Source organism: Chrysemys picta, chromosome 16 (assembly GCF_011386835.1).
Source record: "Chrysemys picta bellii isolate R12L10 chromosome 16, ASM1138683v2, whole genome shotgun sequence".
NCBI lineage: Eukaryota > Metazoa > Chordata > Testudines > Emydidae > Chrysemys > Chrysemys picta.
Window position 1 is genome coordinate 29,008,191 of NC_088806.1, and position 20,813 is coordinate 29,029,003.

Genomic DNA, 20,813 nt, shown 5'->3' on the forward strand with positions numbered 1-20,813 from the left:
CCATCAGTCTTGGTTCACAAACACCGCATGGACAAATGGAAATATTCACTAACCAAGTCAGTGCAGAAGAACTCTCTATGTTTAAGCTGAGGTTCTGTATACCAGATCTGCAGAAAGGGTGGGAAGAAACAAAAGAAGCCATTGGCATTTAGTTGTAGCTTACATCTGGGCTAAAAATGAACCTGCCGGCACCTCACAGAGTTCACTTCAAGTTTAAAACATAAAAAATGTACAACTGCTGCAAAGCAGCTTGGTGACTAAACAACCATCCTGCAGCAACTTCAGCATGGCCGAGACATTCTAAACACTCTTATAAAGGCTCAGACTGGTCACCCTAGAAAAGAGAGGACTGAAGGGGATACGATGGAGGTCTATGAAATCATTAATGGTCTGGAGAAAGTGAAGAGGGAAGTGATACTGCCCCTTCACATAACACAAGAAGTAGGCATCACCCAATGAAATGAATAGGCTGCAGGTTTAAAAACAAACAAAGCGAAGTCCTTCTTTATACAACTGCAGTCAACCTGTGGAACTTGTTGCCAGGGATGATGTGAAGGTTGAAAGCGTAACTGGGTTCAAAAAACAATTAGATAAATTCATGGAGCACGGGCCCATCAATGGCTATTAGCCAAGATGGTCAGGGATGCAACCCCAAGCTCTGGGTGTCCTTAGACTCCAATTGCCAGAAGCTAAAAGACTGGAAGACAGGGGATGGATCCCTCAATTGCCTGGTTCTGTTCATTCCCTCTGAACCATCTGACACACTGGCCACTGTTGGAAGACAAGACACTAGGCTAGATAGACCATAGGTCTGACCCAGTGTGGCCATTGTTATCAGTTTAAAAATTGGCTTACATGGATTTAGCTTGCATTGGTAAATTTACTGTACTGACGAGCTAAACACACACAAACCAAGTTTGAATCAAGTTAAAAGTGTCCACGCAGGGTTTGGTATTGGTTAAACTCAATCTGTTTAAAAAAATACACTTAGTTAAACTAGTGCAAAATTTGTGAATGTCAGAACTACAACCTTATTACAGTACAAAAGAGATCAAAGTGCATTATAAGTGTCAGATCCTTTAAACTTCCAACTCCAATTGCAGCTACAGAAACAAGTACATCTCATTATGCAGCAACCTGGCTTAAAACGTTTGTCCTCTCATTCAAAACACTGAGTCATTCACAAGGAGTCTCCTCATCCTGGGTGTGAATTAGGGAGGTTCTAAGCTTACAATGAGACGCGGCAACGATGGAAGATTATTGATCAGCAATGGGAACTCTAGAGCAGACTCAGCATTGAAGTGCTCAATTTAATCTCTGCCGAGCTGACCTCTCAGAGAGTTTCTAAAATAGTTTCTGTGGTACGTGCAGGAGCATCAATTGTTATTCTTTGTACTTTAGAAAGGAGAAAGGAAGACATTTAAGAACATGGCAGATAGCCATGTTCAAATTCTCTCCAGCCATGCACTGCAGCTGCTTTTCAATGACATTGAGCCCGCATCGCTTTAGAGTAAGCGCATCAGCCCAGATCCTCACCTGGTGTAAGTCAGTAGAGCTCTAGCTCCAATTTACACCAGCTCAGGCCCTGGCCCAACGTGTCTATTAAAAAAAAAATGTACACAAACTCCAATGGAGGATATCCATGTTCTAGAATGACAATGCAGAAGTTGCTGTTTACATACCATCCGAGTAAACAAAAAAGAAATCTGTTTTGCCAGTGGGGATTGCTGGCATACTGCTATCACCTATTTGTTTAAATAGAACTGGCATCACAATGTGCACACAGTGTCATAAACTACACTGAGAGGCCATCTGAAGAGTCGGACAAACCCATGTGAGGGTGGAAACCCCAGAGTTAAGGCTGCCAGGCTGTACTTAAAATGAAACAAGTTGAACAGGCAATTGATGTTCTGAGGCCCTTTGCGAGCCACAGATAATCCTCGATCATTTATGGATGGCACAACCAGAGTACAGATCAGAGTGGTTTTCCTACAACACACACAGGCGAGGAAACAAACAGCAGAGCCTCGTGTGTAGATTATGTACATTAAAACTAATTAAACTTGTTGGTTCGTTCAAATACTGGAAGATGCTCAGTCTGAATACTTCAGAGAGGCTCCTAGGAATTCTAGCGTCATCCATGATTTGAATTCTACTAACAGGAAATCAGATTGTCGTGTACTTTTGTCACCCCCTCGGAACAGAGGGGCTGCAACATGGCACACACACACACACACACACACACACACACACACACACACACACACACACACACACACACACACTATGAAATGCTGACATGTCAGTAGAATCCAGCAGAAATGTCCGCACGAGGATCGAGCAGCCCTTCGCAAGGCTGTTCAGTCAGTTCCTATCCCTGTGATATTAACACATCCAAATGCAGGAACAAGTTAGGGGTTCCTACTCTTACAGCTTAGGACAGGAAAAATCAGAGCCCTGATCCCACAAGCTGATGCTCACCCTCAGACCCTTACACTCACAACGAGCCCTACCAGCAAACAGGGCCCTGTGCAAGCACAGTGGTCCGTCTGTGCAGATCAGCTGGCAAGATCCGCTCCAACAGACCCACTAAATGCTAGATTCTGTTCTCCTTTATGGTAGGTGTGAACCTAGAGAAATGCTACTGACAGTGTAAAAAAAAAAAAAAAAAAAAACACCCACCAAACAACAACAACAACAAGGAGTCCGGTGGCACCTTAAAGACTAACAGATTTATTTAGGCATAAGCTTTCGTGGGTAAAAACCTCACTTCTTCAAATACCCACGAAAGCTTATGCCTAAATAAATCTGTTCGTCTTTAAGGTGCCACCGGACTCCTCATTGTTTTTGTGGATACAGACTAACACAGCCATCCCTCTGATACTTGGCACTGACCGCGTAGTTACTCTGGACGTTCTCTTGGTTCAAACTCTGATCACTATGACACCAAAGTCATCATCTGACACTTGTTTGAGAAGCAAGAAGGTAAGTATTTCATACGCAGTTACTCAATGGGGAGCGGCATCATGAGATTGTTAATTTTACACTCTATATCAATCCAGAAGGCAGAGAGAAAAATCCCAGAGTCTCTGGAGCAGGATGTGAGAATCTAACATGCCTCCTCCCAATGTTAAAAAAAAAAAAAATTACAGCACATACCTAGCCCTGGCATCTGAATGCATGTTAGGACATGGAGCAAGAAAAGGACACACTATTGCCTGAGCTGAGTGCCATCCTCTTTTCAACCCAAAGAAGGAAGTGCACATCTTTTTGGAACTGGTAATAAGATAGAGTCTTTCATATCTGGGTTGTGAGCTCAAATCTGGGCGGGTAGTGACTGTAACTCATTGTCTTGGCTAAGTAAGTTGGTGCGGCTCAGAGTAGTTCTCCACAGACAAGGGTCCCCATCATAAACCTCTCCCTGGGCCCTCCCCTATTTAGTTTGCAGCTTGTTAATGCTTTACCCAGTTGAGAATGCAGTAAATTCAGACATGTGCAAAGGGCCAGCAAGAGGCCTATGCACCACTAAGGTCCCACTTCTTGAGGTCTTAAGCTGGAACTGAAGAGTGATGCACAGGCTTCATGAGAGGCCTATGCAAGGGGTGAATTACCCCTAGATGGAATTCATTTTCCTCTACTGGGGTCAAACCTGCCAGCACTAAATTCAACTGAACAAAAATACAAAACAAGCGGATTGTGACATGAACCATCAAATGTCAGGAGAGACGTGCTGCCACATCAAGACTAAACGAGCGTAGAGGACTTACCTGTGTTGTTCCACCGTCTCGTTGTCCGGCAGTTCTGCGCCACAAACACTGCACTGTTCACCAATGGCTCGGTTTTCTGTTTTCATGCCAGCTGCCAATTCACCCAGCTTACTGAACAGCTCCCTTTGAATAAAGCCTTGAGGCAGAAGCCCCCGTAAGCGCTGAAGTCCATGGACACGGCAAGAGCTGGCTGCATGTGAAGAGCCGATGTCATGGAGGATGGCATGCTGAGCATCGAGTCAGTTTTGTGATTTGGTAGCACTGAATATATACTCAGGTGTTTCTCGCTTTGAGAAATCGAGTGCTCCGGTCCGACTGGCACTCCTTGGCCCAACTCGAGGGGTTGCTCTGCATTCTCATCCCGGGCATAATGAAGTTCACGGGCACTTGTGATAACACTGCTACGCGTGGGAGTACCAGGGCCTTCCTTGCTTTTGTCATCCGACTTGTCCCCTCCAGAAGTGCTGGACTCTGCTGTCCTTGGGCTTTCGTGGCTAGACGCCTCCTCCACTTGCATCACTTCTGTTTTTACTTCGGAGAGACTGGGGTGGCGGCTGCTCGTGGAATGCAAGTCCTCGGAGGCGTTCTGCTGTAGAGCCCCTTGCAATAATGACTGCCCAATGGTCATCAAACTATCCACTGCCGCCTTCGTGGGGCTCATCGCGGAGAGTCCAAATGAAGTCGAGACAGATGGGCTCTGCTCCACCATTGCCCCCGTTAAACTCTGACTGGCCATGCTGGCATAACTACTCTCTTCGCTGGAATGCTTGGAGATGAATAGGTTTTTGATGTACCTAGATTTCCTATCCTCCTCCTCTTCAGTGCCACCATCCGTCATGTTGACTTCTGTATCATTCTCATCAGATGCCTGAATGGTCTCCAGGATCTTCAGACACTGTTCTTCCAGATATTCTATTTCTAGGATCTCGGCTGCGTAAAGAAGATCATCCAAGTCTTCAACTTTAGCCTGGAGGGTGGCCGTATAAGCGTATTCCAGTATCTGCTGAAAAGTCTTTGGTGAAAGAAAGTCCAGGGTATAATGCTGACTGTTGCGGTGGAAGAGGATTTCAAACATTTTACTAGTGCAAGCCAACACTGTCCTGTGAGCATGGAATTCCTGATTGTCCACCATGATGACCACATCACACAGAGTCCCTGCAAGGCGCATTTGGTTGGCTTTCTGCAGGAGCCCCGTGGGGTGGCTGGGGTTCTGGAGCTGTATCAGACCCATTTTAGTCAAATCCATAGTGCGCCTGAGATTTAGTCATTAGGGTGTCTGTCTTTGCTCAGTCCGGGACTAGCTTTAGGTGCCCGTTGTCTGTGAAAACAAAATAGAGGAGGGGGAGGGGAAATAAAAGGGGAAAAGAACTTTTAGTTTAGGATTTGGGCAGCAAGTTGCATACAAAGTTTCTACAAGTAAGTTTTGGAGCCTGGAAACTGTGGAAGCTCCAAAAACATCATAAACCAACTTCCCTTTACAAGGGCTGAAAGGCACAGAGGGGACATGGAGAGGGTTGCTGGTTCCAAGCTGCAGTACTCATTGGCCTTGCACAGTCCAGCTCACCTGGCTGATAAACCGGGTCACCTCCAGGCACCTTTGTGACATGGAGACAATGAAACCTGAGGGAATGGAGGGGGACCTCTTGTTGTTGGAAGCTGAAGGGGGGTGTCCAGGCTTCTCCCCTGCCCCCCAAAGAAATCACAGCCACCCTCCTTAAACCAGCAAACCTTGTTGTGTCTGCTACCACCCACTGCCTGTCAGATACACCATGGGAACACCCCCCCCCCCCAAACACAAACACAGAGAGTCCTACCCACACCTGGCACCCCAGAGGCCTCTCCCCTAAATACACGCACATGCCCTCCACACAAGGGGCCACCCCGCTGCCCCCTCGTGCCCCCGGGGAAGGGGGGGGTCTGTGCTCCTCTGGGCCCCACCCCGCTGCCCCCTCGTGCCCCCGGGGAAGGGGGGGGGAAATCTGTGCCCTGGGGACTCGCTTCCTCTCCCATCCTACCGGCTCGCCCCTTCGCCACGCACGCTTGGTGCCCGGCCCCCCAGAGGGCGTGAAGCAAGAGGGGTCCCGCCGGGCGGACACCCCACCCCACCCCGCCCCAGGACCCCGGGCCAGGGCAGCCCGGCCCCGCTGCCCCAGTCCCAGCCCGCCGCGGGGCCGCTCCTACCCTCTTTGTCCCCGGGCAAACACCGCGGGCAGCGAGCGGGGACGGGGGAGCGGCTCCAGGGGGACCCCGAGGCACCCCTCAGATCGGCCCCCTCCTGGAGACACCCCCCCCCCACTCGGCTCCCCTCCTCCGGGCCTGCCCCCCCCAACCCAGCTCCAGAGACACCCCCAGGCTCAGCCTTCGGGCAAGACCCCCAAACCCTCCAAAGGGGGCTCCAAGCCCCGGCTCCCGCCCCCAAACCCAGCCTCGGGGGCTCCGACGCGGGGGCCCCAGCTGCCCCCCGCATTTTGCCGCGGCCCCCGCCCCCAAACCCAGCCTCGGGGGCTCCGACCCGGGGGCCCCAGCTGCCCCCCGCACCTTGCCGCGGGCAGTATCATGCTGGATCGGGTCAGGGATGGGAAAGCCCCGGGGAAAGCAGCGAAGCTTCGCCCCCAACCCGGCGCTAAAGCTGGGGCTTCTGCATCAGAGCCGCCGCTGTCCGCCTTCCCTTAGCCCCGGGGAGAGGCACCTCGCCCGAGAACAAAGCTGCCAGGGGCGAGCTGGAAGGGTTAATGAGTGAACTATTAAAACCCTTTATCAGCTCCGGATTGGGGCTTGTTCGACCAAGTTTCAGCAGCGTGTGTCCGTCCTTCCCCCTCCCCCGCCGCAAGCAGCCCCCCAAGATAACACCTACCCCCTCCGGGACCCACACATCCACCAACACAAATCACGGGGAAACCAGCAGCATCTGTTTTAGTTATTGGGCAGAGCAGGGAGCCCAGCTCCGCACTTTGGAGCCAATGAAAATCACAGCTTCTATCGCACAAGATAATCACCAGTCCCCCCGCCCTACTCGGGTCGCTTTCAACAAACTTCAAACCACCACAATCAAAGAAATAAATAAAATAACCCAACAGCGTTTGAAACCCAGCCTCGCCCCGAACCCACCGCCTGCGCTGACTGGTTAAACCGGGGGACAAGCGCCAACTTCCTCGCGCAGAGGAAGCAAGGGGAACATTGGAAGATGGGATGCAAAATATTGCAATTCTCGCAAAAGCCCCTTGCACACTCACACGACTCTCTGGGGGGTGGGAGGGGAGGGTATTTGTCTCAACTAAACGGCACTTGGCCAGAGATAATCAAGATCAAATGCAGACCAGCCTGAACTCCATGTAGCGACCCCACCATGGACGGAGCCCTGTCCGTGGATCTGTCACGTAGGGCCGGGGAGGAAAGCGAGCTCTATTGTGGGATGGAACAGGGAGCTGAGGGGTAAAAACAATATTCCGGCTTGGCTGTTTATCCTGCTCGCTCCCAACTTGGCCAGCGACCGCCAGGGATAGAGATTTGCACCCGGCGAAGGAAGTTTTGAGCTGGACAATTAAAAGACAGACCCCGCTGTATTTACAAGGCATCAAATAGTCATCAGGTGCAAAGGCTGGAATGAACCCAGCCGGGGGGATTTTTATTTTTAGACCGCACAAAGGCGTTTGCATTACAACACCGGGCACCCAACATTTTTTTTTAATTGCATCTTTCCAAGCAAAGAAGGCTGAAGGGACAGAAAACCGAAGGGGCCCGGCTCGATCCCAACCTTCCCCAGACGCTAATTGCAAAACTAAAATGAAAAAAAGAAGAAGAAGAAAAAGAGGAAAATCGTTTCCCCCAACCCTCCCGTTAACCCTCCCCAGCCCAGAAACGAGCTTTTTCGCTCTGAAACCATCACAGGGCTCCACCTCCCCACGCACCAAATAAATAAGGAGGGGAAGTCACATTTCTCTCCTGCGAGCCCTTCAGAATACATATTAGCCTGTACATCACAACAATTGCTTCTCATCTTCCTGCCAGCTCCCTCCCCCCGAACCCAAAGCGTCCCCAGTCCTCCCTCTCCCATTGCAAGCACCCCCCTCCCTCAATGTCCAGTTGCCCGTCACCCCCCAGTTTCCCCAAGGGAGAGCCGGCGAGGTGCAGAAATGACAGGCAAGACAATTTATCTCCTTGCATCTCTCTCCCCGTGCATCCATTCACGAGCAAACCCGAACAGCCCTCCCCGCGCCCCCTCCTCTCCAGAGCCCCCAGCAAGTTGTTGCAAGCCGCCCCTGGGCACTCACTGTCTGGGGCATGTCAGGAAGCTCCCAGCAGCCGGGCGGGCTTGGCGGTGGAACTGTTGCTTGTTATTAAAGCAACAGCATAATCCGGCAGTTCGCAGTACCCGCTCTCATCCTCTCCAACTCCTCTCTGCTTTAAGGTTAGCAAATCAACACCGCGCTGACTGACGTGCCGGTTTGCGCCCCGCGTCAGGGCCGCTCCCACCCCAGCGAAGCCCGGCCCGGGCACCATCTTTACTGCTGGCACGGGGCTCGTGCCCACACCGCTGCCCCACACCCTGCTCCCGCCGCCCACCCATAGGCGCAGCGCCTTGCAGCCAGAGCTGCCCCCCGCACGCACCTCGGAGCCAAACTGAGCTGCCTGGCCCCCGAGCTGCTGAGGTCTCTGCTAGGAGCCTCCACCCGGCCTGGAGGGGGAAACTTTCCGGACACCCACCCTGGGGGAGCTCCGCATGGCTGGGACGTGTTCAGGGGCCCAGGTTTGAGGCTGGGCCTCTATCAGGGAAGCTGCCGCAAGGAGTGAAACTTTCCCCTGCCTGGGCTTCCTCTCGGGCAGCTGGAGTTGGAACAGAAGCGGGTGCCTGCCATCTTCCCATTTCTGCAACACGGCGGGGTTGGGGTGTTTCCCCCCCTAACCTGTTCATACTTGAGGGACTACTTCGGAAAGGAAGAGATGAAATAGTGACTAGCCCTTGCCCCCCAAATCCCACACGCCCTCCCTTCAAACTTGATCAGCAGTGCTGATTGGGGGGGGGGGGGGTGAGGGTTGATTTTCGGGTCTCTCTGCAACCCTGTGTTAGGATTTAGTCCGCGACTCGTGCAATGCAGCTGTTGGTTTCCAAGGAGGGAGCGGACTGTTCTCAGGCGGATTGCGGAGACAGGACACCCCGGGTTTATACTATCCTGTGCGTTAACTACGCCTTGCAGGGTGAATGAGAAGCATTTTGTTAGTCTGGGCTGCGCACCCGTTCCCCACACTGATGCGAAAGGCGAAGGAAACCGGGCTCAGAGTGGGACGCCACAAAACGCTCCGGGTCCTTTCCCTCGGGAATCGCACCAGGGCGATCCGTGTGGAAGGACCAAGCCAGAACTCTGTGCCAGCCGGTCCTTTCTGGGAATTGGTGCTGAGCCGGATTAGGCTCCGGATTAGGAGAACGCAGATGGGAACCGCTCCCCCTGAGCATCCCTCCTTCGCCAGTCCCTTGAACCGCCCCTCCCAAGCCAGCCGCGTCTCCTGACAGCTTGCCCTGCCCGGAGCTGGGGAGATGCAAGAGGGACGGGGGGTGTCTATCGTAGCGCTGCTGGGGAGGTCGCTTCTCGGTTTGCTCCGCCAGAAGGATCGGTCCCCAAGTCCTGGGCAGAGGCGTGCCAGCCCGCGGGAGATGCTGGCAGCGATGGGGGGGGGGGGGAGCCCTGGGCTCGGCTCCTGCCCCATCCCGAAGGAAGTCACCGAAAAGTTGCATGGGGGGGGGGGGGGGGGAAGGAAGGGAGCGCGGGTTTGCTCCGGCTGCTTGGCTTGGGAGATCGGCAGGAGGGGATGGGGAGGGAAGGGGGACGCTGATCCCGAGGGCTGCTGGACAGCGCTTGGCTCCGCTGGCCTCTGCCAACAACAAACATGGAGGAGCAGGCGGCTGCCTTTGGGAATCAATGAACCGGAGCCAATGCCTCCAATCCGGCTTTAGAGCGGCTCCGAGGGCGCACCTGCTGCACCCCCCCGACAGCGGGGGGTGTCACGGAGCAGCGTGTGGACAGGTGCCCTGCGGAGCGGGGCGCTCCCAGAACAAGTGTCTCCCGGGCGGTGGCTGGGGGCAGGCTGGATGGCTTCAGGACAAGGTGCACAGAGGCGAGAGAGACCCGTCCACACACACCGCCCCCCCCCCCAGCGCATGGCACGAAACGTGGCTCGGAGGCCGGGCTCTGGCGGGGTTGTTTGACACACCAGAGCCCCGCACTCGCTCACTTTTAATCCTGCCACTGGGTAGGTCACCCGACGGCTGCTGAATTTTGTTCCCTGGCCGCAAACGCAGCTCCTAGGTTGGACACCTGCCGCACGGTCTCCTCTCCCCCCCGCACGCCTGACAGCCAACTCCTCCCTGCTCCTCGCATCCTGCTCCACCTCGCCGCCGCCCTGCAGCGGAAATCAAACTACAGGTCTTTGCAGATCAACTCCCGATGCCTCGCGAAGTGCGTGAGCCAAGAAGCCATAACACAGTCATCAGGAGCCGGGTTTAAATTAATCCGCGCCTTAATTAATGCGCGCGCAGCGCTCACCCAATGCAAGGCACTGAGTAGTATCCACTTTAGTGCACAGGAGTCGAGGTTGCGTTTTCTCTTTCACACCCTCACGCACCCCTACCTCCGCACCTAGTAACACACCCGAAAGCTGGGGATGCGGTGGGAGCAGCAGCGACAGGGTTAAAACCCCAGCGTGTTAATCATGAAATCATTAAATCGAAAAGCTGCCTAACAAGCAGGCGGATATAATTGACTGCGCTACAGACAAGTTAAAAAAGATACATTTTAAACTCGTTGAACTTCTAATGTGACAACTGCATCGAGGCGAACGATAAGGCTGTCTGTCATTCAGTCCTCTGTAGCTTGCCTTGCCTCACAATGACTTTAACTCGCTGCAGACTCACCCTAGGAGGGAGTCTATCTTCCCAAACGGAGAAATACACAATTAACCCCCGATCCTAATCTTCAATTAATCCTCCAGTCAGAGAAGGCCACTTGAAACAATAGAAAGCCAGAACACTCCCCAAGATTCCTTATACAAGAAATCCCCCTTGCTTAATAAACTCTGCGCTTTGAAAGCCCAGCCCCTTGCTAGTAAGTGGTGAAGGGAGACTGAAGCCTGAATTTGAGAGAAGGCGAAGGTAACAAAGACAAACCCATGGGCTTGGTGCCAAATTTTGTCTGGAAACTGTTTCTGTTAGAGTTTAATGTCGGCTTGATAAGGGTTATTTTGCCCGGATAAAGACACTACCCCCAAACAAGCACCGTTTAGAGGAAGGGCAGGTTCTTGTGACATAAGAATAGCAGTGAAGTAGTTCTGTGGCACCTTCTAGACTAACAGAAGTAATGGAGCATGAGCTTTCGTGGGTGAAGTCTGGAGCAAAGATTTACTACCGCAGCCTCTAAAAAAGAACAACAAGGAGTCTGGTGGCACCTTAAAGACTAACAGATTTATTTGGGCATAAGCTTTCGTGAGTAAAAACCTCACTTCTTGGGATGCAACCGAAGAAGGTGCATCCGAAGAAGTGAGGTTTTTACTCACGAAAGCTTATGCCCAAATAAATCTGTTAGTCTTTAAGGTGCCACCAGACTTCTTGTTGTTTTTGTAGATACAGACTAACACAGCTACCCCCTGGTTCTAAAAAAGAAGGGATTTAAAAAAAGCGAGAGAGATGGACAGACTCTGGGTTACTCCAAACTTCCTGTTTACAAAGCTACTCTTGGAGTGGAGATACTGGAATGGTGCAATTCATAAAGTCTCCAAACTACTTCGGTGCCAAAGTTCAACACATTTTAAAAGCCAGGTCTCCTTATATAACAGAAGTATTCAAAGAATATAACACTTATAACAGGGGAGAGTGAATGAAATAAACGAGATAAGTTAGGTTTCCAGGGGACATCAAAATATTAATCTGTAATGGGAATGCTATAAAGACTTTTCCTTCTCCCTTTGTATGGTGCAAATAGTGTAGGACCCAATATTGTCAGCTAAAATAGCAAATAAGAATGGTATTAGTACAAAGATAGCCTGAGGGGTAAAGCAGTGTGAATGTAATCTAAAGAGAATGTTATAGGGAAGTGTGTTTATAATTATAATGGGATTTAATGTACTTTGGGACCAGATGATAGCAGTCATTTAACAAGAACAGCCTAATAACAGAGGCCCCATAATGAAGGAGACAGCGCGGAGGGTTATTAGATAAGTATTACAGTGTGGCATTCACAGTAGCATAGTTAAAGATAAGGCATCAACTAAACCCCTGGAAAAAAATGGGGTTATAACTCTGCCACTTTAATTGGCAGCAAGCTGAAATTTGGCATGCAGGCTGTCAGCCCAGATACATATTTCCCCCTTTTAAATTGCTTAAATCCATAGAGCTGTTGTGTGTTTTTGTCTTGCTTTGTTTTTTTAATAAAAAGTGAACTAGAAGAAAATACTGTGGAGGGAGGGGGAGTGTTTCAGGTGTTTGTTTATCCTGCTCTAACTTTTAAGAGGCTTGATTTCAGAACTGAAATTTTGCAGACAGCTAGGGGTACATTTTTAGTGTAGCTTGCATGAAATTAAGCTGCATGAGTCCCATTAGCAATAATGGAACTCCCAAGGCTAAATTCTCAGGCAGCACGCTGAAGATTAACCCCCCCCCCCAGTCCTTTCTGGGAATTGGTGCATTTCACTTTTCTTTAAAAAAAAATAAAATAAAGTAAAAGCTATTGAGCTGTTTAACTTTAAGAGACTTAATTCCTATTGCTATTTTTCAAAAAGATATTGGATTGATGACCCTAAAACTGAAGTCCTCATTCATCCACAGAATTAGTATAGCTTAGGCAACAGTGCACTTAAATACTTCCGCAGTTTCAAACTGTGCCTTAATAGTTATATTATAGTGGCTCTCAGAGTCCCCAGTCAGAATCAAGCCCCTATTGCGCTATGTGCTGTACAAATACAAATTAAAACACAGTCCTTGCTCCAAAGCTCTGATCCTGCAAACACATATGCACATGCATAAACTTCACTCACCTGACTAGTTCCCCTTAACTGCAATAGGACGAGTTATATAACAAAAACGAGGAGTCTGGTAGCACCTTAAAGACTAACCGATTTATTTGGGCATAAGCTTTTGTGAGTAAAAAACCCACTTCTTCAGACTAACACGGCTACCCCCTGATACTTGAGTTGTGTAATGTTACTCATCGCATTCTTATTTTCATCATTTGAATTGCACAGTAGAGCCTAGGAACCCCAGTCAGACTAGGACCCCATGGTGCTAGGCACTGTATAAACACACAACAAGATGGTACCTGACCAAGAACATACAATCAAATAAGTAATTGTTAGATATTTCCCTAAGAAATTAGCCTGCATATTCCCTGGGAGGGGCCTTCTCACCTAGGGGAGAGAAGGGAGTTCTGACTACATGGTCTATTCAGTCCCAACTTTCTCTGCTGAGGCTGTTAATAAAGGTACCAAATATGTGGATGATTTCTATGGTGGGGAATACCTTTCCCGTAGGAACCTGACTGAGACCCTCTTTCCACATGGCCTCCAAACAAGCTCAAAGTCTAAAATCACCTCCCATGGCACACACTTCTTCCCCTTGTTATATTGTGGACACCGTACATGGATGCACTTCAAGACACTTTCTTTTCTCAGAGAAGTTTTCAGTTTTGTCTGTCTTTTGCAGATAAAAGGCATCAACAGATAGAGCAGGATAGAAAATTCGAGTGAAACTTATTTTCCCATCAGAATGTGTCAAAATGAAAGCATTTCATGGAGACAATTTGATTCTGACAAAGTTCCATTGGAACCCTTCCTGGTTTCATGCCAGGCTGCTGAGAAGCCATGTGGATGAACTATCTGGTGGACTGCCTTGGAGCTGGGAATCCCAGGACTTTCAGGGTCCAGGATGCCATCCCCTCACAGAGAATCTCACATTTTTGCTTTCATTCCAAATTGGAAAAAAAAGAAACAATTTTCAAAATGTCTCCCCCACTCCCCCAAAACTAGAACAATCTTTCTCTTCACAGCTCTGGTTAGGAGACCTTGGTTGTGCCACTGGCATTAGGAAAGTCGCTTCACTTTCCTTTCCCCTCATTTTGTCTTGTGTACCTAAACTGCAAACTCTTTGGGGCACTGTTTGTCTCTTACCATATCTGTGTCAGCAGCTAGCACAATGGGGCCCTGATCTTTAGTGGGGCCTCTAGGCCCCACTGGAATACAGACAACATGTCAGGTCTGTGTATTACATTCTTTTGCAGGCTCCATTCAACTGAAATTCGATTTCCACAGTTGCCACATCTGAAGAGGTCTTTGGAATTGGCGAGCTCAGCGGCAGAGTCCGATCCTGTTCCAAACCTTGCACTCTCTCAGATCCACATCTGTCATCTCTGCCTGTCTCTCCACACTCCCTCTTCTAAGGTCCATCCACCCACAACCCTCACCCTAGCTGTTCCCCCCTTCCGCCGCCGCCCTGAACCATTGCAGTAAGGGTTACTGTATTTCACTGCACATATTTTGGTCACTGGGTGTATACATATGATGTAAAGAAGTCACTTATTGCTTGAAGCCATGGACCGTAGTAAAAATTTGAACCAATATTTACCATTACATTAGCTTTGTTGTAACAGCCTGGTCAAGAACGTCTGTTGCTTGACAATAGCAGGAACAAGGGAGTCCTCCTCAGAAAACACTCACGCCACTAGGAAGTCTGCCTCTCTACTTCCTTCAAGTATATCCTCCTCCACACACATACACTGAGTTCAGACACTATCAGTGACCATAAAGGAAGTGAAAGGCAGAGCAATTATGAGAGGTATGAAATAGGAAGATGAAAAAAAAAAAAACACCGTGCTTGTGACCTTCTAAATGTCAGTCCCTTGTCTTTCAGTGAGACCATATATACAGTATGCACAGGAAATGTTAAAAGCAGCTTCAGCTATGAGCAACCCTCCCCCTGCCTCCCACCTCCTGTCTTCTTGATTTAGAGAAAATAAAACTTTGTTTTCTCCTCCAAATCAAGTCAAATACAAGACTTGGAAGTTCTGACACCATAAGCAAAAGAGACCATCTACCTGGTAGTTGGGTGCCTCGAGACCAACAGAAAAATGGAGTGTAAGTGAGATTCCAATAGGTTCATCTTTTTACTTGTGTAGTGTCATATAGAAGCAAATAGAGACACACACCAGTATGCTCTGAGTGCTTTTGTAACAGCAGAGCTCCCACAACCTGCTCCGTGCAAAGTTTTCCTGCACTAAACTAAACTCCAGCAGTCCTGGAGTTCTCTTGTTACAATACAGAAGTCTTAAAGGGAGAGTTCATTACAGCTTGCTACAGTAAGACCTAGCCAGGTAGGATTGGAGAAACTGAAGATCTACTTAAAACTCTCGTCCATCACTCACATCAGCTCAGTCAGAGGTATGGGGAAAAGGAGACGATCCCAAACATCTCAGCTGGATTGAATCCAGCAACAGTAATCTGTGCCTGCACCTGACAATAATGTGTTTCCACCTGTTGCAAATATCATCTCAATCCCCCAGTCTTTAATTATCAGTCACAGAGATGCTAGATGAAGAACAGGAGTACTTGTGGCACCTTAGAGACTAACAAATTTATTAGAGCATAAGCTTTCGTGGACTACAGCCCACTTCTTCGGATGCATTCTTCGGAGAGATGCTAGATGTTATAGCAACGGGTACCAATTTAAGAGCTTAGTCATCAGGCTTTGGGGCTACCTACCCACAAAGCAAGGGCTATCCTTGGGTTTTGGGACTCTCTCTGCAAAGGAGTTATCCCCTACATTCCACAAGTTGCCTTTTTTCCCTTCTACTGTGCCCCACCCCTGAAAAATCCATTGCACGCTGACCCCTCTCCCCCATCTCCAATTTACTTATTTTTTAAAACATAATCCTCACCTTATCGAGTAACATGTTTATTAGAAAAGAACCAGCACATGAAATGAAGCCGGGCTGGGTTTGTCATGTTAAATAGCAGTCATGCCCAAGTGGCTCTCCATGTGCCATTACTCCAAGTGATTGAAGCAATTTCTTCCTCTGCCAGGAGCTTACGTTGTAAATCTCTCAACCAGACACAAAGGCAATGATGTGCTGCCTGTTGTGATTATTATTAACCTTTACTATTAAACTTGCAAGACTTCCAGGATTTCACCAGAAGATCTTCACAGCAATGTAGCATTAAGAAAAAATTTCCACTTGCGGAAACCCAGGGAACATTTCAACACTACCCCTTGTGTTACCAGTGCAATGGAAAGAGTTATTTTCCGAGCTACATGATGACTGAAGTTGGAGGGGACATCATCAATTTGTTTAGGGGCAGCAGTGCAGTAAGTATTTTATAGACACATAAAGGGAAGGGCTCTGAACTAACTGCCAACCATAGCAGTCCATATATACCTGAAGGATAGAAATATCATTAGCAAGGCAAAGGGATTGTTTAGGTTGCTCCAAAAGGGGTCTAACCAGGTGTAGCAGGATGGAATGAGGAAAAGGTAAAAGAGTCCCCCCAAGAGGAGATTAAATTGTGAAATAGTCTCCCAGTTAAGGAGTGGAAAAGCCACCACGCAAGATACTTGAGACTAAACTGTAAAAAGCAGGAGAGAATGTATTTCCAGAAGCAGGCAGCATAGTCCTGCACTTGCTGGTGAATTAACTAGATGACCCAGAAGATCTTTTCCACCCCCAACTTCCCTCATTTAGCGGATAACCTTTAGACATTGCAAAGGCCTAGCACTGAGTGTCTGACCAGTGATGTTCAACACTCATGACCAGACACAGTGGGGGGTTATGGAAATGCTGGTCTTTAAGGGTTGGAAACTCTATAGTACAACAAACCAGAAACTACAAAGGAGTAGGTCACCTGCTTCTTAAGGGGCAAATGACAGGACTCCGCTCTGCTAAAGGGCAAAGCAAAAATCTAGAACATAGCTCACTTTAGCCAAGGTCCCCAAAGGGGCAAGCCAACCTCCAGCTTGACATTTCTACCTCCTCCTAGGTATCTTGACCTCGTTTGTTGGACTCAGCCCACAGCACCATCCTTCTCCTATGAGTAGGTGGAAATAATTAATTCCGTCCCACTGGCCCAGCCCGGTTACCCTGCAAATCCGTGCACTCAGGGCAGGCAGCTATGTTCCTTCCACTAGCCAGAATTAACCACTTCTTTGCTAGCCTCCAAAAAGATTCTATGCACTGTCACATACAGTATCTTTTCTTCCAGCCCTTTGTCAGTATTATACAGACTTGCTCTACTCTGTTAAACGGCTAGTGCTTTCCACCCCAGAGGTGGCTGCATCTTAGTGGTGAGTGAAAAGATGCCTGTATATCAGTTTGTTAGACTTAAAATTGGGATGAAAGATGCTATATTAATGGAAGTTAGTAACTCTGCCTTTTTTTAAATATAGGGATAAGTGACCCTGATAGGAAAAAGTTGAATCAGTTTCACTGTAAAACCTAGGCTAGATAGGGGGCTGGGCGAGAGCAGGAATTCTATAAATGAGAGCCAACAGTTTGTCCCATAGAATCATGGAGGCTTTCATCTAGCACGGAGAGCTGTCCATTTGTTGCTGCCGAGGGACTATTGGGATAGTGGTTTAAAATGTTATCAGCTTTAGGGAAGGAAGAGAGGCTATTTTGAGTTAAATACTAAAATCTAAGACTTTCAGCATCATTTTAAAATGATGGTCTAAAAATCACAAAACTATGACCAGACCTTTTTTATAATTTGCCTTTATAGTTCTAGGCCCTGATTCTGCAAACTTGTCACCAAGGGCTTAGGACTCTTACCATCACAGATGTCATATTGTTGGTATTTGCGCCAAGTTCTTACTGCACATGTGCAAGGTTTGCGCTGAGATTTGAGCATAATTCACCGCTCCAAGTTCACATATAAACCAAGCTGACAGTTTATGAAAAGATGATTCAACGTGTTAGACTTCGTTTTAAAAAAACAACAACAACCCCAAAGCTGTTTTTGGAAGAAAATAAAAATTTTACAGGGACCCCGGAAGGCTGCTAAATGTGGATCTACAGAAAGACTAATCCATGGATTTCACATGAAGTTTAACAGAGTTTCCATCTGAGCTGTTCAGATACCGGACCCAGGCAGATCATAGCTGCACGCTGGAGTTGGGGAATCATGAAGAATCCCTTTAGTGTGACATTGGCTCATAATACCAGAGAGTAACAGGGAGAGAAGAGCTGCTTTTGGAGAATTGCAGGCTAGGATAAGAAGTGGTTGGTTCCCACACATTTCTGTTGGTTTCCTGCATTTCTGCAGATTATCTGTAATTACAATCCGTATTAAAATACGTAGCACCCATTGTTACAGCAATACAATTTTAATTGAGCTAATATAATCATGGAGGAGTTCTCCACTATTGCTCCAGGGAAAGGTGCATATGTAAGTTGAATGGATGTGTACATACCTTTGTCCTTCCTTCCTGCATCCCCCTTTGGCTTTTTACTTTAACTCACTGCATCACTTTTAAAGTTAGGACCCCGTTCTGAAAAAAAAAATTAATCACACAAAAGGAACAGGGCAACACCTGTGAGGAAAGTTATATGCATGCTTAAGTGTTTGCAGAATCAAGCTCTCACACTCCAATACTAAGGGGGGAAGAGGGGGACACACACTCATGTACATAAGGAGTAACTTCACACGCCTCGAGTCCAGCCGGACTCCATGCGATTATCCAGATGCAAGAACATTTGTAGGATCAAGGCCTGTGACTCTTCGGAGTTAGGAACACAAGGACCAAGATGTTCAAAAGTGACTCATGATTTTGGGGGCTCAGTCGGGCTCAGCTGGAAGCGTCTGGATTCTCAGAAGGGAGGAGGGTCAATGCTTTCTGAAAAGTCAAGCCCCCTAAGGGGTCTCAAATCAGACCCCCAAACACTAGACATCCAAATGCACTAAGCCCCAGATCTTCAAAAGGTATTTAGGTGCCTAACTCCCATTGATTTCAATAGGAATTGGGTGTCTAAATACCTTTGGGGATCTAAGTCTAGGTCACTTTTGTAAATCTCAGCTCCTTGCATCGGTGTTGCAGAAGGAGGGGAGGGGCTGCACGCACAACAGTATTAATAAGGCAATAAAAACACAAGGAAATCGTATACATTCAAAGAAGAGGTTAGGACTATCCTGGCCCTTGGAATGTCAGCTTTCAGTGATCAAATGGATCAAAAAAGCTACAAGCATGTGATAAACTAGTATTTGCATAATCATTTCTTGGGCTTGCAGATTTTGATGCCTTCTCTCCATTCCTTCCTCCTTTGTCCAGGTTATATATACCGGGAGGACTGGAAGACAATAAGGCTAATTAGCAGCTTATGGCCCTAAGCCTGCAAACACTATGAGGATCATTGTGAGTTGTGACTCAGGACCATGACAGCGGAGGCCAGCCTGCCCACATTCCATGACTAAATCCCCCAGCACAAAAGGGAATGTATCTACAGTGACTCAGCTAAGGAGAGCAAACTTTATAATGCTGCAGAGCGGCAGCCGGGCTTTGAACTGTCGTATTTATATTTTTCCACCAACAATCCAGGGTCTAGTTTGTAATTAAATAAAAAAAAAGTCTCTGCCAAGCAGTGTATGACCTAATCATTTGTAAAGTACCTATTTTTAGAATTACCCTTTGTACGCGTTCAAGATAGCTGAAGACAGAAGCAGCAATGTGTAACTCTTGAAGTCTTAATAAGCAGGGGGGTTGCCCTGGTTTAATTTACTGTGTAATTATTTTTCCTCTTTTTCCCTTTTCTTAACCTAAAATATTTGACATCTTGCATGGGATGGGAAGGAATACACGATTAGATTTTAAATGCCAGACCTAACTGCATGGTACAGAGGGGCTGTGCATATACTCAGTACAGCTCATCCTAAAATAACTTTTAAGTAGAATAGAATCAATTAGGGACTCAACAAAAGAAGATCATAGACAGCCCAGGTTTTCCCGCAAGTGTAACTGCCCTCCAGTCATTGCACTCATCATGTTGTAGATTGGTTTTAGGGTTTCCCCCCTTTGGTTTTAAATGTCTCTTTACAATGAATTTAGGGCTGGGGAAAAGTAGTGGTCTGACAGCTCCAGGAGACCAATGGTGACTCTTTATCCCAAACAGGTCAAGCCCAGGATTCTGACCTACCCCTCCAAGTACCAGTTCCTCATTCCCCTCCAGAATAATGAAGCCCGTCCTGAAGAGACCAACTCTGGAGGCAAAGGGGGTGTGTTCTCCCTCCTTTCAGTCTGTGGCCGCAAAAGGAGACCAATAAGCAGGGAACACCTGTCCACAAGGAACCGAACTAAGGTTAACTCCTTTCACTGGTGACCAACCAGCTAACTATCACTGAGTTAAATGGGAGTTTAGAAGTCTCAATACTTTTGAAGATTTGAACCTTAGGCACATTTGAAAATTTTACCCCACATGTCTTGCCCAAGGTCCCAAAGGAAATCGGTGGAAAAGAATTGAATTCAGGGCTCTAGGCTAGCAGTCTAACCACTAAACCATCCTCCCTCCCCAAGGAAGCCAAAGTTTCTTATCTTATTTCCAACTCCCTGAGTCATCCAACCCCCTTTCCAAATATCAGCCATTCTTTTCCTTGTCACGGCCAAGAATAGTCCACGTTTGTGGAACACTTGTGTTTGTTTACTGCAGCTTCACATGCGATACACACACAGCTGGGGAAATTTGTTCTATCAGAATAGGCTCCTATTTGCTTGATTTCTTGCAGAAGAGAACATCTAGGTGACTGAGTCACACATAACAAAAACCTGGGCAGCATATAAAGTGTTTCGATCAGCACATGCAGCTGTGTTTTAATCAAAGAATTTTCTCCCCCCAAGATTATTCTGAAAACCTACCCACAGGACACAGAACTCCAAAGCTCCAAACAGAGGCTGAATAAGAGTTTACATCCTAACATTACAGTTTGGATTCAGGGTTAGATATTAACTGATTTTATTTTCTTAATAATTGCCAGGAGATACAACAAACCCTTGGTATCTTATCTATTTAGAAATTCCTAAGTGACTGAAAC

General features: G+C 47.9%; 1 protein-coding gene and 1 long non-coding RNA gene across 2 annotated transcripts in view; one reads left to right on the plus strand and one right to left on the minus strand.

The window, feature by feature from the left end:
* ZBTB16 (zinc finger and BTB domain containing 16) overlaps positions 1-10,245 on the minus strand; it is a 177,132-nt gene extending 166,887 nt beyond the window's left edge. Inside the window, 3 exon segments of the mRNA XM_065570665.1 lie at positions 3,768-3,915; positions 3,918-5,085; positions 9,996-10,245. Coding sequence (XP_065426737.1) covers positions 3,768-3,915; positions 3,918-5,013 — 1,244 coding nt within the window. The 5' untranslated portion in view covers positions 5,014-5,085; positions 9,996-10,245.
* LOC122173873 (uncharacterized) lies at positions 6,556-19,447 on the plus strand. The gene is made up of 3 exons (XR_006174829.2): positions 6,556-8,175; positions 15,917-16,107; positions 19,060-19,447. It is a non-coding gene; the product is annotated as an uncharacterized LOC122173873 (long non-coding RNA).
* Positions 19,448-20,813: the final 1,366 nt, after the last annotated feature.